Source organism: Peromyscus eremicus, chromosome 3, assembly GCF_949786415.1.
Source record: "Peromyscus eremicus chromosome 3, PerEre_H2_v1, whole genome shotgun sequence".
Taxonomy (NCBI): Eukaryota; Metazoa; Chordata; class Mammalia; order Rodentia; family Cricetidae; genus Peromyscus; species Peromyscus eremicus.
Window position 1 is genome coordinate 40940413 of NC_081418.1, and position 12031 is coordinate 40952443.

Below are 12031 nucleotides of genomic sequence, written 5' to 3' on the forward strand. Positions count from 1 at the left end.
GCCAGGAGGCTGGGGTGGGCTCTGGAAAGAGGAAGCCAGGAGGCTGGGGCCACGAGGAGAACTGGGAGGGAAGCTGGATGTGGAGATTTGCAGAGGGCGAGAAGCAGGGTAGGAGGTGTCGTGGACGTGCTAGCCCTCCGGTTCATTCCCAGAGGCCCTCGCCTGCAGCACCAGCTCTCGGTCACGCAGGTCCACTCACTGGATTTGCTGTCTTGGGTGTGTCGTGTCTTCTTCCGTCATTACAGGAACTGGGTCCGCTGAAACAAGACAGTTTCCTCTTAATTATTGAATTTTGCATGGCCTCTTCATATTTCAACCACAGTGTCAGAAACATAAGTCGTCTTTAAAATATTCCATTTTTAACATTTTAATGATTTAGGAGGGTTTTCTTCCTGGCCTGAGCTCTAGCAAGTGAGGTTTGCCCAGCCTCATTCTGCAGTCAGATTTGCCTGCTCTTGTCTCTTATTTCTTAGCTTTCCCGTGTTGGTCTGCTGTCCCTGTGGGCCTCTCAGTAGCAGGGTAGTTACCTTCTCCTTGGATTCTCAGCCCAGGGAGACAGACCTTCCCAGGCAATGGGTGGAGGCTAACCAACATCTCCTCCTCCTCTTCCTCCTCTTCCTCCCAGGAAGCCCATTCCGAGTTCCTGTGAAGGATGTGGTGGACCCTGGGAAGGTGAAATGCTCAGGACCAGGGCTAGGGACCGGTGTCAGGGCCCGAGTACCTCAGACCTTCACAGTGGACTGCAGTCAAGCTGGCCGGGCCCCTCTGCAGGTGGCCGTGCTGGGCCCCACAGGTATGGAATGTCTGGGGTAAGAGAGGGAAATGGAATGAGGTTCCAGGAAGCTCTGTTGACCCCCCCCCTTTGTCCAGGTGTGGCTGAGCCTGTGGAGGTGCGTGACAATGGCGACGGGACCCACACTGTCCACTACACACCTGCCACTGATGGACCCTATACAGTAGCCGTCAAGTATGCTGACCAGGAGGTGCCACGCAGGTGAGGGCCAGCAGGTGGTGGCAATCCATGCTGAGCTCTGGAGAGGTTTTCCGGGGGCCACGCCTTCAGGGCCAGGACTTGGCAGAGTCCCCCTTATTTGTTTGAACCTCCTTCCTGGGACTATGCCATCCTGCTGCACTCCGGGGTTCTCTGCCCTGAGGATAATATCATCCCAGGAGCTTTGACACCAAATCAGCATCTAGGAAAAGAGCCACAGAAAGTCTAGGGACCCACCTCTTTAAACAAATGACAGCATCTTCCTTTGGAGAAAAAAAAAATGCTCAGACTAGGTTAAGTGGGTCCTTCAGAGTCCTCCTCCAAGACTCAAGATGTCACCTGGTCCTGGGAACCAGCCCCTCCACGCTGCCCTTGGAGAGTCGCTCCTCCTGCCCATATGTGGGAAGGCTCCCAAGCCCGAGCTCCAACTCCCCACTAACTGTCCATTCCTTGTTTTTCAAGCCCTTTCAAGATCAAAGTGCTTCCAGCCCATGATGCTAGCAAGGTGCGGGCCAGTGGCCCTGGCCTCAACGCCTCCGGCATCCCTGCCAGCCTGCCGGTGGAGTTCACCATTGATGCTCGAGATGCTGGGGAGGGGTTGCTCACTGTCCAGATCCTGGTGAGTCTAGGCACAGCCCCCTTCCCAGTTGAACTCTGTGGACATCGGCAGACTTGACCTCTCCTTCTCCCCTAGGATCCTGAGGGTAAACCCAAGAAGGCCAACATCCGAGACAATGGGGATGGCACATACACTGTGTCCTACCTGCCAGACATGAGTGGTCGCTACACCATCACCATCAAGTATGGCGGTGATGAGATCCCTTACTCGCCCTTCCGCATCCATGCCCTGCCTACAGGGGATGCCAGCAAGTGCCTTGTTACAGGTGAGCACCAACGCTCCACCCCTTCTCACCAACCAGTCCCCCTAGAGTGCATTTAGGCCCCCAGCACAGTCCCTGACGAATGCTGGCCAAGAGTCCCCTCTGTCCCAGCCCTGCCCCCAGCACACACACACACTAGCTCATCTTGAACCTTTATGGCCTAACTTTCTTTTCTATTTCCAGTGTCCATTGGAGGCCATGGACTGGGTGAGTAACCTTCCTTTTCTTCCTTTGCTAGGGGCTGGAGGCTGTGGATGCAGCTGGAGAAGACAGAGCCAGGCATGGCCTCCACAGCCCCTGATCTGACTCTTTCATTGCGGCAGGTGCCTGCCTGGGTCCCCGAATCCAGATTGGAGAGGAGACTGTGATCACGGTGGATGCCAAGGCAGCGGGCAAGGGGAAGGTGACCTGCACTGTGTCCACGCCAGACGGGGCAGAGCTCGACGTGGATGTGGTTGAGAACCACGATGGTACCTTCGATATCTACTACACCGCCCCCGAGCCGGGCAAATACGTCATCACCATCCGCTTTGGGGGTGAACACATTCCCAATAGCCCCTTCCACGTGCTGGTAAGTTCATGGCCATGGTGGGGCTGGAGGACAGGGGTAGGTAGGGGAGTGCAGACTATGCCTCCTAGTAGCTGCAAGGGATCCTAGAAGCTGTCCTCAAGGAAACAGAGAACTTGTCCCCATGTCTGATGAGTGGACCCTGGAACCAGAGTACTCTAGCATTGAGTCTTTGTAGTCCCTGCTGTCTCCCAAACTGCGAGGAGGTGGCACAGCTCCACCTCTGGCCTCAGGGGTGCCATCCCTCTCTGGAGGAGCTCACTGTGTTCTCTGACCCTTCTCTGTCGCTGGCTCCTCTGTTTCCACCGAGGTAGCCCTGCAGGACAAGGGTGGAACACCTGAGATACCCACCCAGGACTTCAGTCCTGGGCCAATCTGAGTCACTTCTGGGACCCACCACATTGTGTATGCCCTGTGCCTTGCTTCCCAGGCATGTGACCCCCTGCCTCACGTGGAGGAGCCTGCGGAAGTGCTACAGCTGCGCCAGCCCTATGCCCCCCTTCGGCCTGGCACCTGCCCCACACACTGGGTACAAGAGCTCCCCGTGACAGGCCTCACCATCCTTCTCTTCCCCACTTCCTCCATTTCTTCCTTCGATTCTTCTGCAGGCTTGGGCCGTGGTTGGACCTCCTGGGGAATAGGCAGGCATTAGGATGGGCAGAGGGAGCCCAAAGCTGGGTGTGGCACCCCTTCTTTTGCAGCTGACGCACCTCTCCTGCCACTCTGGTTGCATTATTAACCTTCTTGTTCTTTCCTCGTTCTCTCTGACTTCAGTCACAAGGCAGGCCCCACACCCAGGCCTCCCCCGCCAATGCGCTTTCCTCTCTCACCTGCTACAGGCCACAGAGGAGCCCGTGGTGCCCGTGGAGCCATTGGAGTCCATGCTGAGGCCCTTCAACCTGGTCATCCCCTTCACTGTGCAGAAAGGGGAGCTCACAGGTAATGGGTCCTGCACACATGAGGCTCTGGTGAGAACTGAGTGTACCTGTTGGCCTTTTGTCTAAGATCAAATGTAGGGATGCGCACTGGGGCCCGGAGAGAGAAAACCGATTAGTCTGGGTCCCACAGTTGGGCAGAGCTAGAACTCAGGTTCAAGCCCTCTGCCTCCCAGTTCAGGATCATCCTTCTGTTCCAGGAGAGGCTGCTTCCCAGTGTCTGGCCTCTGGGAAAGTGGAGCCACACAAGAGCAAGCCCTGGGGCAGGTGGGGTTGGTGGTGGGAGAAACCAGCAGCCCACATGTAAGTGTGTCTGCCCTTCAGGGGAGGTGCGAATGCCCTCTGGCAAGACAGCTCGTCCCAACATCACCGACAACAAAGATGGCACCATCACAGTGAGGTATGCGCCGACTGAGAAAGGCCTGCACCAGATGGGGATCAAGTATGATGGCAACCATATCCCTGGTGAGTGGGGGGCAGGGTGAGGCTGGGCAAGAGAAGCTGACGCCATGTCGGCCCTGCCTTCCTCCTTTAAATAAGTATTTAAGCACCTGCCATGCACAGGCACCAAGGGAGCTTCTGGGAAAATGTGTGTCCTGGTGGGTGATGGGCGCCTAAGAACCAGGTCCGTATGGCAGAGACACGGGGCTCAGCAACCAAAGCTGTTAAAGATGCTGGGGGCCAGCATGGGTCCAGGAAGCCCCTGCCCTTGTGCTGACCCAGCTCCATCTGTCACTACCCAGGGAGCCCTCTGCAGTTCTACGTGGATGCCATCAACAGCCGCCATGTCAGTGCCTATGGACCAGGCCTGAGCCATGGCATGGTCAACAAGCCTGCCACCTTCACAATCGTCACCAAGGATGCTGGGGAAGGTGAGGAAAGCTGCCCGAAGAGGCGAGGGGACGTGCCAGGCGCAGGCGCAAGGGCAGACCCTCTGACCTCAGCCCACCGTCTCCTGCAGGGGGGCTGTCACTGGCTGTGGAGGGCCCATCCAAGGCAGAGATCACTTGTAAGGACAACAAGGATGGCACATGCACTGTGTCCTACCTACCCACGGCACCTGGAGACTACAGCATCATCGTGCGCTTTGACGACAAGCACATACCAGGGAGCCCCTTCACGGCCAAGATCACAGGTGAGGTGCACATTCGGGCGTGTACAACCTGCCACGCACATGCTCAAGTCAGTTCACGTGGGACATTTGGACAGAGACTGCTGGGGAGGAGAGCATCTTGAGATAAATGTAAGGATGCTGCTTTTCATAACGGGCAAGAAACATCCCACCATCTCATGCTTTAAAAGACAGGATCATCTTTGTTAGTTCAAGGCCAGCCTAGTCTACATAGTGAGCTCCAGGACAGCCAAGGCTACAGGAAGACCCTGACTTGGTGGTACAAGACTTTAATCCCAGCAGTCAGGAGGCAGAGGCAGGTGGATCTCGAGTTTGAGGCCAGCCTGGTCTACAATGTGAGCTCCAGGACAGCCAGGATTGTTACACAGAGAAACCTTGTCTTGAAAAAAGAAATCAGCCAGGCAGTGGTGGCGCACGCCTTTAACCCCAGCACTTGGGAGGCAGAGCCAGGGGGATCTCTGTGAGTTCAAGGCCAGCCTGGTCTACAGAGCGAGATCCAGGACAGGCACCAAAACTACACAGAGAAACCCTGTCTCAAAAAACCAAAAAAAAAAAAAAAAAAAGAAAGAAAGAAAGAAAAAAGAAAAAAGAAAAAAATTTAAAAAGAAAGAAAGAAAGGAAAAAAGAAATCATTTCACTTTCAAGTTACTCTTGAAAAGGTAGGGCATTGGCACTCCTTTGGTAGCTTGAGACAGCTTAGCACTGTGACAGAGAGTCACACAGACAGTCTAGTCTGCTGTCATGTTCTAGCACACCATGTGACTCAGGACTAAATATGTCAGGGTTCAAGGATGGACTCAGCCCTTCCTGGACTGAGACAGGCACAGAGAACAGGGATGCTGGGGCCTTCCGTGGTTGTTAGTTAAGGTGGATGCAGACCAGGGCTGCCAGAGTCTGTCTGGAGCTGACAGCCTGGCCCACCCCGACTCCCTCATAGGTGACGACTCAATGAGAACATCACAGCTTAACGTGGGCACCTCCACGGATGTGTCGCTGAAGATCACCGAGAGTGACCTCAGCCAGCTGACCGCCAGCATCCGTGCCCCGTCCGGCAACGAAGAGCCGTGCCTGCTCAAGCGCCTGCCCAACAGACACATTGGTGAGCACAGGGATGCACAGGGGTGCTTGAGTGGGGGAGGCCTCGGGGATGGTCTGCTCAATGTCCCCTCCCCACAGGGATCTCCTTCACCCCCAAGGAGGTCGGTGAACACGTGGTGAGCGTTCGCAAGAGTGGCAAGCACGTCACCAACAGCCCCTTTAAGATTTTGGTGGGGCCTTCGGAGATCGGCGATGCCAGCAAAGTTCGAGTCTGGGGCAAGGGTCTTTCCGAGGGACACACCTTCCAAGTGGCAGAGTTCATCGTGGACACTCGCAATGCAGGTACTTCTCGCCTCAGAATCCGCCCCCCATCTAGTTGGCACTCCACAGACTCTTTTCCCTCTTTCCTGCCCAGGACCTCCCCTGCTGGCCACACCCTCCTCCCCTGGTCTTCTCGGGCCTGCTGGGATTCAGCCTGGAGCCCACTGGGGGAAAGTGAATGTCCCCAGTCAGCTTTGTCACAGTTGAGAGAGAGCGCAGCTATCCTGAGCTCGTTGGTCCCCGCTCACTGGAATCTACCAGGACTGTAGTACGGGTTTCCAGAAGGCCTCTAGTGGGCCCTGACTCTACCTCCCATGGTGCCATTCTCCTTAGTGGTTACTGTACTCATTGGCATCTGTTTTAGGCAGAGTCTACAGTGCCGGTCAGGAGAGCAATGTGGATGTGGGTGTCATAGGCTCAGGGGAGACATTTTCCTCTCTTTCCTTCCCTCAGGATATGGAGGCCTTGGGCTGAGCATCGAAGGTCCTAGCAAGGTGGACATTAACTGTGAGGATATGGAAGACGGTACATGCAAAGTCACCTACTGCCCAACCGAACCCGGCACCTACATCATCAACATCAAGTTTGCTGACAAGCATGTGCCCGGTAAGGCTCCGGGCTGGGGGTGGGCGGGGATAGATCTGGTGACCGGGCCGGTGACCCCTGAACCCGATTCTCCTTTTCTCACTTCTAGGAAGCCCCTTCACCGTGAAGGTGACCGGTGAGGGACGCATGAAGGAAAGCATCACCCGGCGCCGACAGGCACCCTCCATCGCCACCATCGGCAGCACCTGCGACCTCAACCTCAAGATCCCAGGTAGACTCTGCAAAGACAGAGGAGCCAGGGCGGGCCAGGGCTGGCCAGGGGATGCACCTGCGGCCTGGAGCCCACACGGGGGCCTCTGTCCTGCTCGGCTCTCCCCTCACCTCCCGGCCCTGGGCTTTCCATAGGGAACTGGTTTCAGATGGTGTCCGCCCAGGAGCGCCTGACGCGTACCTTCACACGCAGCAGTCACACATACACCCGCACAGAGCGGACAGAGATCAGCAAGACGCGGGGTGGGGAGACCAAGCGTGAAGTCCGGGTGGAGGAGTCCACCCAGGTTGGCGGAGACCCCTTCCCTGCTGTTTTCGGTGATTTCCTAGGCCGGGAACGCCTAGGCTCCTTCGGCAGCATCACTCGGCAGCAGGAAGGTGAGCAGAGAGCACTGGGACCTGGGGTCCTCACAGGGAGACTGGGACCTTCTCCCTGTGAGACAGCATGACCCTATCCCTGGCCACCGTGGCCTTGACGGCCAGGACAGGTCTGAGCAGAGAAGGGGGTTCGCTGAGGAGGGAGGGGACCGTGGGAACCAGATACGGCCTCTTGTGGGCCTGACGTCACTCCAACCCTTCAGGGGAGGCCAGCTCTCAGGACATGACAGCCCAGGTGACCAGCCCGTCTGGCAAGACGGAAGCAGCCGAGATCGTGGAGGGCGAAGACAGCGCGTACAGTGTGCGCTTCGTGCCCCAGGAGATGGGTCCCCACACAGTCACAGTCAAGTACCGCGGCCAGCACGTGCCTGGAAGCCCCTTCCAGTTCACCGTGGGTCCACTAGGTGAAGGTGGTGCCCACAAGGTGCGGGCTGGAGGCACCGGGCTGGAGCGAGGTGTAGCTGGGGTGCCAGGTAAGGAGCAGAAGCGGGGGGGGGGGGGGGGGGGGGGGGGGGGGGGGGGGGGGCTTGGGGCCAGGGCAACCAATGTGGGGGCAACCGTTCTCAGATGCGCCCTTACCCTGTTGCCCTGAATCCAGCTGAGTTTAGCATCTGGACCCGAGAAGCTGGTGCCGGGGGCCTGTCTATTGCTGTGGAAGGTCCCAGCAAGGCAGAGATTGCATTTGAAGACCGCAAAGATGGTTCTTGTGGCGTCTCCTATGTTGTCCAGGAGCCAGGTAGATGTTCACAGTTGGGTGAGGGGTGGACTGCCCCAGCTGCCCTCATCTGTCCTGGGTTGCTACTTGCTGACCAGCCCAAAGATGCCTGGGGCTGTGGGACTCCCCCGACCTGCCCCTACTCCCCTTCACCCACTCAGAGCTGAGCTCTGATCCAATGAGTTTGCCCTGGGATCAGACCGGGCTGGGCGTGGTTTGCCCCTTCTGCCCGGATCCTGGAAAGTGCTGACTAGCCTCCTTCCCCAGGTGACTATGAGGTCTCCATCAAGTTCAATGATGAGCACATCCCAGACAGCCCTTTCGTGGTGCCTGTGGCTTCACTCTCAGATGATGCTCGCCGCCTCACGGTCACCAGCCTCCAGGTCTGTGCCGGGGGGTGGGACCTGGGAGACAGGCAGGGGTCTGGGAGGGCAGGCCCATGCGGCCAGTGACTCAGCAGTGACCTTGGCAGATGAGCTGGCCGCAGTCCCTTCTCCCACTGTACATGCATGGGTCAGGGTCCTTGGGGGAGCATGTCTGCATCCCGGTGGATGCTTCTGCTTTGGCTCCGTGCCTTGTTTGTGCTGTTTACAAGCCCCGTCCTTCCCGAGAGCCGACATTTCTAGTCACTGCGTGTGTCCCACTTTCTCCAGAACGCTTGCGGTTACCGACTTCGTGAGAATAAGTACATAAAATCAGTACAAAATAGGCATAAGCTAGTTTGCAAAGGACTCCTGAGCAGGCACATGTAGCCACAGGTCTGGGCTGCCCCTCTCCTGGCCACTGGGATCAGCTATACTTTTTCCTGGTGTGACATCTAGAAAGGTCTCCTCCTTTCCTTCTGCTGTATGGGAATGTACACCACACAGGCTTTCAGCAAGCCACACTGGCAAACGGACACAGTGTGGACACAGTGTCCCAGAGCTGCTGTGTAAGGACAAGGAGGCCTTGTCCCACCCTTGGAGCTGCCCCACAGTGCTGTCCTATCAACCCACAGTGAACCCCTCTGTAGCTGGAGAGTTTTCTCTCCAGTCCCGCCAAGCCCCAGCAGTCCCACAGCCCACTTATAAAATATACACACAGACGCTTATATTATTTAAACTGTTTGGCCTAATGGCTCAGGCTTCTAGCTATCTAATTCTTACATCTTAAATTAATCCATTTCTATAAATCTATACCTTGTCATGTGGCTCGTGGCTCACCAGCATCTTCACATGCTGCTTGTCATGGCTCGGCTGGCAGTGACTCCCTCCGCCTTCCAGTTCTCTCAGTTCTCCTCTCTGTTATTCCCGCCTATACTTCCTGCCTGGCTACTGGCCAATCAGTGTTTTATTTATTGACCAATGAGAGCAACACATTTGACATACAGACCATCCCACAGCACCCCTCCACTCTAGCCCAAGCTTCCATCCTGCTACCCCCGAGCCCTGTTTGTGTTCTGTCCGGCTCTCCCCCTTGGCCACCTCCTTCAAAAGTGTTCTTGGGGCAGTCTACACTCGGCCTGCCACATCCAAACTCTTAACGTGCCTACAACTCACACGGTACTGCCAAACTCTGCTAACAGGCCTGCACTGCACAGCATCTGGCCTCTGCTTCCTCAGACGGGGATCCATCACTCCTCATCCCCTGTGGTACCCAGCATGGTGCCTACCTCACTGCAGGTGGATGTGGAGAGTGGCAGATCAGCCTTTGCCTTCTCAGTCCTTCCCTGCAATCTGGTCTGGCAGGCAGGGGCGGTGCTGGAGAGGTGGGAGCATTGGGCTGGCCATACAGTAGAGCAGCATTGAGCTGCAGAGAAAACCGCATTAGCCCCAGCTTCCTGGGACTCTGAACGTGCTCTGTGGTCTTTGCAGGAGACGGGGCTTAAGGTGAACCAGCCGGCATCTTTCGCGGTGCAGCTTAACGGGGCGCGTGGCGTGATCGATGCTAGGGTACACACACCCTCAGGAGCTGTGGAGGAGTGCTATGTTTCTGAGTTGGACAGTGGTGAGCTGGCCCTGTCCCTGCCATCTCCTGCCAGGCTGGGCTCTCTGGGGGAGGGGTAGAGAAAGATGGAAGCTCACTCACCAATCCTCTGCCTCACAGATAAGCATACCATCCGCTTCATCCCCCACGAGAACGGCGTCCACTCGATTGATGTCAAGTTCAATGGTGCCCACATCCCTGGGAGCCCCTTCAAGATCCGCGTTGGGGAGCAGAGCCAAGCTGGGGACCCAGGCTTGGTGTCAGCCTATGGGCCTGGGCTTGAGGGAGGCACTACCGGTGAGGAGCAGGGTTAGGTCGGGGGGCGTGGCCAGACACTCTTTGTTGGTGGTCAGGCACTTGTTGGTGCCGACTTGCAGGGCTACCCAAGGAGCCCAGGGCCCCACTCTGGGCCATGTTCTTTCTGACCTTCAGCTTCACTCCCTCTGTCCTCCAGGTGTGTCTTCAGAGTTCATTGTGAATACCCAGAATGCAGGCTCGGGGGCCTTGTCTGTCACCATTGATGGCCCTTCTAAGGTGCAGCTGGACTGTCGGGAGTGTCCTGAGGGCCACATAGTCACTTACACTCCCATGGCCCCTGGTAACTACCTCATTGCCATCAAGTATGGTGGCCCTCAGCACATTGTGGGCAGCCCCTTCAAAGCGAAGGTCACAGGTGAGTAGCGTGGGTGGAGAAGGTACACACAGCCCAACCCAGCCTGGCTGGCTCTAGTGGCCATTCACATTTGATTGTAGTCTGTCCTCAGTTGTGGTCAAGTAACCATGATAGAGGTGGGCCTGACTAGGCAGCATTCCATTCTGCAGAGTTGTGAATAATCATCTTTAAAAACACAACTCTTTTTTTTTTCTTTCCAATGCTGGGGTTTAAACCCAGAGCCATATGCATACTAGGCAAGTGCTCGGCTGTTGAGATATACTCCCAGTTTGTTGTTTTAAAGCCATGCTCTTGCCCTGTGAGTTAACCTGACTCCCCAGGGGAAGCCTGAAAGGGTGAGGGACGGACCAGAAGTGGCTCAGCCCAGGGATAAGCAGGGATTGGAGCAGGCTGGGAGGTGCTGGTTTGGAATAGGGTTCATTCTTCAAAAGCTGTAGCTGAGGACAGGAGGGGGCCTGGTGCATTCGGTGTCCCCCAAGACCCATCCTAGAAGTCTGTCAGTGTCCTAGAAAAGGACAGGAAGTCCTTCTGACTAGGCCCTTGGCCACCAACTCTGCCCTTCAGGTCCCCGGTTGTCCGGAGGCCACAGCCTTCACGAAACGTCCACGGTTCTGGTGGAGACGGTGACGAAGTCCTCCTCCAGCCGCGGGGCCAGCTACAGCTCCATCCCCAAGTTCTCCTCAGACGCCAGCAAAGTGGTGACAAGGGGGCCCGGTCTGTCCCAGGCCTTTGTGGGTCAGAAGAACTCATTCACCGTGGACTGCAGCAAAGCAGGTATGTTCCAGCAAAGAGGCTCATCTGGGGGAGGGGAGGGAGCAGGAAGCTGTCCAGGGACGGGGTGAGAGCTGCTGGAGGCCCTGGGGTGAGTCACTCCTCTCTGCCTCCCTCTCCAGGTACCAACATGATGATGGTGGGTGTGCATGGGCCCAAGACCCCCTGTGAAGAGGTATATGTGAAGCACATGGGAGACCGGGTATACAACGTCACCTACACTGTCAAGGAAAAAGGAGACTACATCCTCATTGTCAAATGGGGTGATGAAAGTGTCCCTGGAAGCCCCTTCAAGGTCAATGTGCCCTGAATCCCAGGAGTGCCTCCCCCAGCCCAGGCCCCCACTTCCTGCCAAACTCACACCCACACAAACGTGCCACACCCATATGCACACTCGCAGAGTCAGACACTAAAACCCCTGCCTTAGGTGTGAGGTGAGTGGCACAACCTCCCACCCCACTGTGCACTTGAGGGGTGGAGGGCCTTTATCCGTCTGGGATCAGTGTCCCTCAAATGTGGCCTGAGGGTAGACTGGAGTCAGGCTTAGGGGCAGAGACTGTGATATAAGGGTTAGACAGGGGTCGGGGGGTCTGTGGAAGCCCTGAGGATCATAGCGGGGCTGAAGCCAGCGGGCAAGCATCTGTGTGTGGAAGAAGTCCCCCTCACAAACCGCCATGCCTGAGGACTCTATCAGGCCCCTCTGGTGGCCACAACCCTAGAGTGAGGGACTTGAAAAAGAACAATCGGAAGAAAACAGAGCCAGAACAAGCAGCTCATGGCATGTGATGAGGACTGGCCCTGAGTGACGTTGTGCTCTGCCCAAGCCAGGCTTCCTGGGGGACTGATT

General features: G+C 56.7%; 1 protein-coding gene across 2 annotated transcripts in view; it reads left to right on the plus strand.

Annotated features, from left to right (window-relative positions):
• Positions 1–11818, plus strand: part of Flnc (filamin C) — a 28803-nt gene extending 16985 nt beyond the window's left edge. Inside the window, exons 25-48 of one of the 2 annotated variants that reach the window (XM_059257483.1) lie at positions 626–793; positions 871–994; positions 1454–1610; positions 1686–1875; positions 2056–2079; positions 2196–2443; positions 2871–2969; positions 3280–3379; positions 3700–3840; positions 4119–4247; positions 4337–4510; positions 5445–5606; positions 5684–5887; positions 6320–6472; positions 6561–6683; positions 6818–7060; positions 7264–7533; positions 7659–7796; positions 8043–8158; positions 9629–9761; positions 9861–10037; positions 10195–10413; positions 10978–11187; positions 11307–11818. In XM_059257483.1, coding sequence (XP_059113466.1) covers positions 626–793; positions 871–994; positions 1454–1610; positions 1686–1875; positions 2056–2079; positions 2196–2443; positions 2871–2969; positions 3280–3379; positions 3700–3840; positions 4119–4247; positions 4337–4510; positions 5445–5606; positions 5684–5887; positions 6320–6472; positions 6561–6683; positions 6818–7060; positions 7264–7533; positions 7659–7796; positions 8043–8158; positions 9629–9761; positions 9861–10037; positions 10195–10413; positions 10978–11187; positions 11307–11494 — 3890 coding nt within the window. In that variant the 3' untranslated portion in view covers positions 11495–11818. The remainder of the gene's footprint in view (positions 1–625; positions 794–870; positions 995–1453; positions 1611–1685; positions 1876–2055; positions 2080–2195; positions 2444–2870; positions 2970–3279; positions 3380–3699; positions 3841–4118; positions 4248–4336; positions 4511–5444; positions 5607–5683; positions 5888–6319; positions 6473–6560; positions 6684–6817; positions 7061–7263; positions 7534–7658; positions 7797–8042; positions 8159–9628; positions 9762–9860; positions 10038–10194; positions 10414–10977; positions 11188–11306) is intronic. The other variant, XM_059257484.1, reaches the window with a different exon arrangement.
• The last annotated feature ends 213 nt before the right edge of the window (positions 11819–12031 follow it).